At 41.4% G+C, this 2,085-nt stretch overlaps 1 protein-coding gene across 1 annotated transcript; it reads left to right on the top strand.

Moving 5' to 3' along the window:
* LOC107642843 (geranylgeranyl pyrophosphate synthase, chloroplastic) lies at positions 448-1,526 on the top strand (the record flags this gene model as incomplete). Its single annotated transcript, XM_016346333.1, is given in 1 exon segment — positions 448-1,526. A coding segment is annotated over 1 exon segment (896 nt), but the record flags the coding sequence as incomplete, so codon positions are not given.

Raw genomic sequence — 2,085 nt, 5'->3', positions numbered from 1 at the left:
ATAGATGATCGAAAAAATAGATACAAATGGTTGTCCTTGTTTTTGTATGTAACCATGAAATTATCACTATTCTAATGGGATACACCGTTCAAAGGAAAAGAAACAAAGAAACAATTCCCTTCATCACTTTCCAGTTTCCAACACTAACTAGTAATTAATATCCATGTATATGTATTGGTGGCTACTGGCTACAATAACTCACACTCTATATATAAACCACACAAGTGAGTAAGTGATTACACAAATCAGCATCACAAACCCCAAAAAAAGAGATGACTTCTCTGAACCTTGTTTCACGGACTTGTCCCATTCCCTTTCTCAGCCATGCAACCACCGCTATGTTCCCAACCCCCAATTCCATCATCTTCTCTACCAAGCCATTCTCTTATGCCTTCTCCGTCTCCGCACTTGTCACCGCCAAGCAAGAAACCATCGTCCTCGACAAACCCACCACCACCTTCGACTTCACCGCCTATATGCTTCGGAAGGCTGATACAGTTAACAAAGCCTTGGACGCAGCCATAGCGATGAAGGAACCTGAGAAGATCTACGAGGCCATGCGTTACTCTCTCCTCGCCGGAGGCAAGAGGGTCCGCCCGCTTCTCTGCATCGCCGCCTGCGAGCTTGTCGGCGGAGACGAGGAAACCGCACTCGCCGCCGCATGCGCCGTGGAGATGATTCACACCATGTCGCTCATCCACGACGACCTCCCATGCATGGACAACGACGACCTCCGCCGTGGAAAGCCCACAAACCACAAAGCTTTCGGCGAAGACGTGGCCATTCTCGCCGGCGACGCCCTCCTAGCCTTCGCCTTTGAACACATCGCTGTGTCCACCAAAGGGGTGTCGCCAGTGAGGGTGGTCCGCGCCATCGCGGAGTTAGCGAAATCGGTGGGGTCAGAAGGGTTAGTGGCGGGTCAAATAGTGGACACACATTCCGAAGGGTTATCGAATGTGGGGTTGGAGAGGCTGGAGTACATTCACCTGCACAAAACGGCGGCGTTGCTTGAAGCTGCGGTTGTGCTGGGAGGCATAATGGGTGGCGGAAACGACGATGAAGTTGAGAACTTGAGGCTGTTTGCAAGGAGCATTGGATTGCTGTTTCAGGTTGTGGACGACATTCTCGATGTTACAAAGTCATCGGAGCAACTTGGGAAGACGGCGGGGAAGGACTTGGTGGCTGATAAAGTCACTTATCCGAAGCTCTTGGGGATTGAAAAGTCAAAGGAATTTGCTCATAAGTTGAACCAAGATGCATTGCAATACCTTGCTGGATTCGATGAGGATAAGGCTGCTCCCTTGGTTGCTCTTGCTAATTTCATTGCTAACAGGCAAAATTAATTAGTTCCGTGTTATGAATAAATTAAGTGTCAATCATCTTATTTTTAGTGTGTGTGGGGGTGTATATGTTTATGTAGGAAAATTAGGATTCTTGAAACTTGAACCATGGATATATACAAAGAATATCTTGAAACTGGGGATGGAGTATTATTTATAAATAAATTAAAGTTCCTTTTATTCAAATTGTGTAAGCTTCAATTTCTTGTGAATCTATCTGCGCAGCATTTTAGGATTCCGCAAATGTTTTCAGCTATCTTCCTTTGGTCTTGTTGTTCCTTAATTTGAAGGCAGAGGCATTTGTGTGTGTTTTAAATTTAGAGGAGTAATAGGAGGTCAGCATTTTTGTTAAATTTTGGTCAGTATTTAACATAAGAAAAAAATTGAATGAGTCTACACCATTAGATATAATTTTACACCATTAAAAATATTATTGATGGTTAATTTTGGTCAGTATTTAACATAAGAAAAAAATTGAATGAGTCTACATCATTAGATATAATTTTACACCATTAAAAATATTATTGATGGTTAATTGATGACTCACCTTCTAAACTTTTTCTTAAATTTAAATCTTGAATGAGTTCTGCCCATTAAATAATGTGGTGCGAATCATATAACCTGTTTTTCTGTCCATTAAATAATGTGATGCGAATCATGTAAATAATAACCTGTTTTTTAAGTTTATTAAAATAAAAAATATTTTATTCTATTATTTATTTATTTTTATTTTACTCTTTTACGG

The sequence above is a fragment of the Arachis ipaensis genome, chromosome B05 (assembly GCF_000816755.2).
Source record: "Arachis ipaensis cultivar K30076 chromosome B05, Araip1.1, whole genome shotgun sequence".
In the NCBI taxonomy this organism is placed as follows: domain Eukaryota; kingdom Viridiplantae; phylum Streptophyta; class Magnoliopsida; order Fabales; family Fabaceae; genus Arachis; species Arachis ipaensis.
This window is presented reverse-complemented; position numbering and strand designations above follow the sequence as displayed.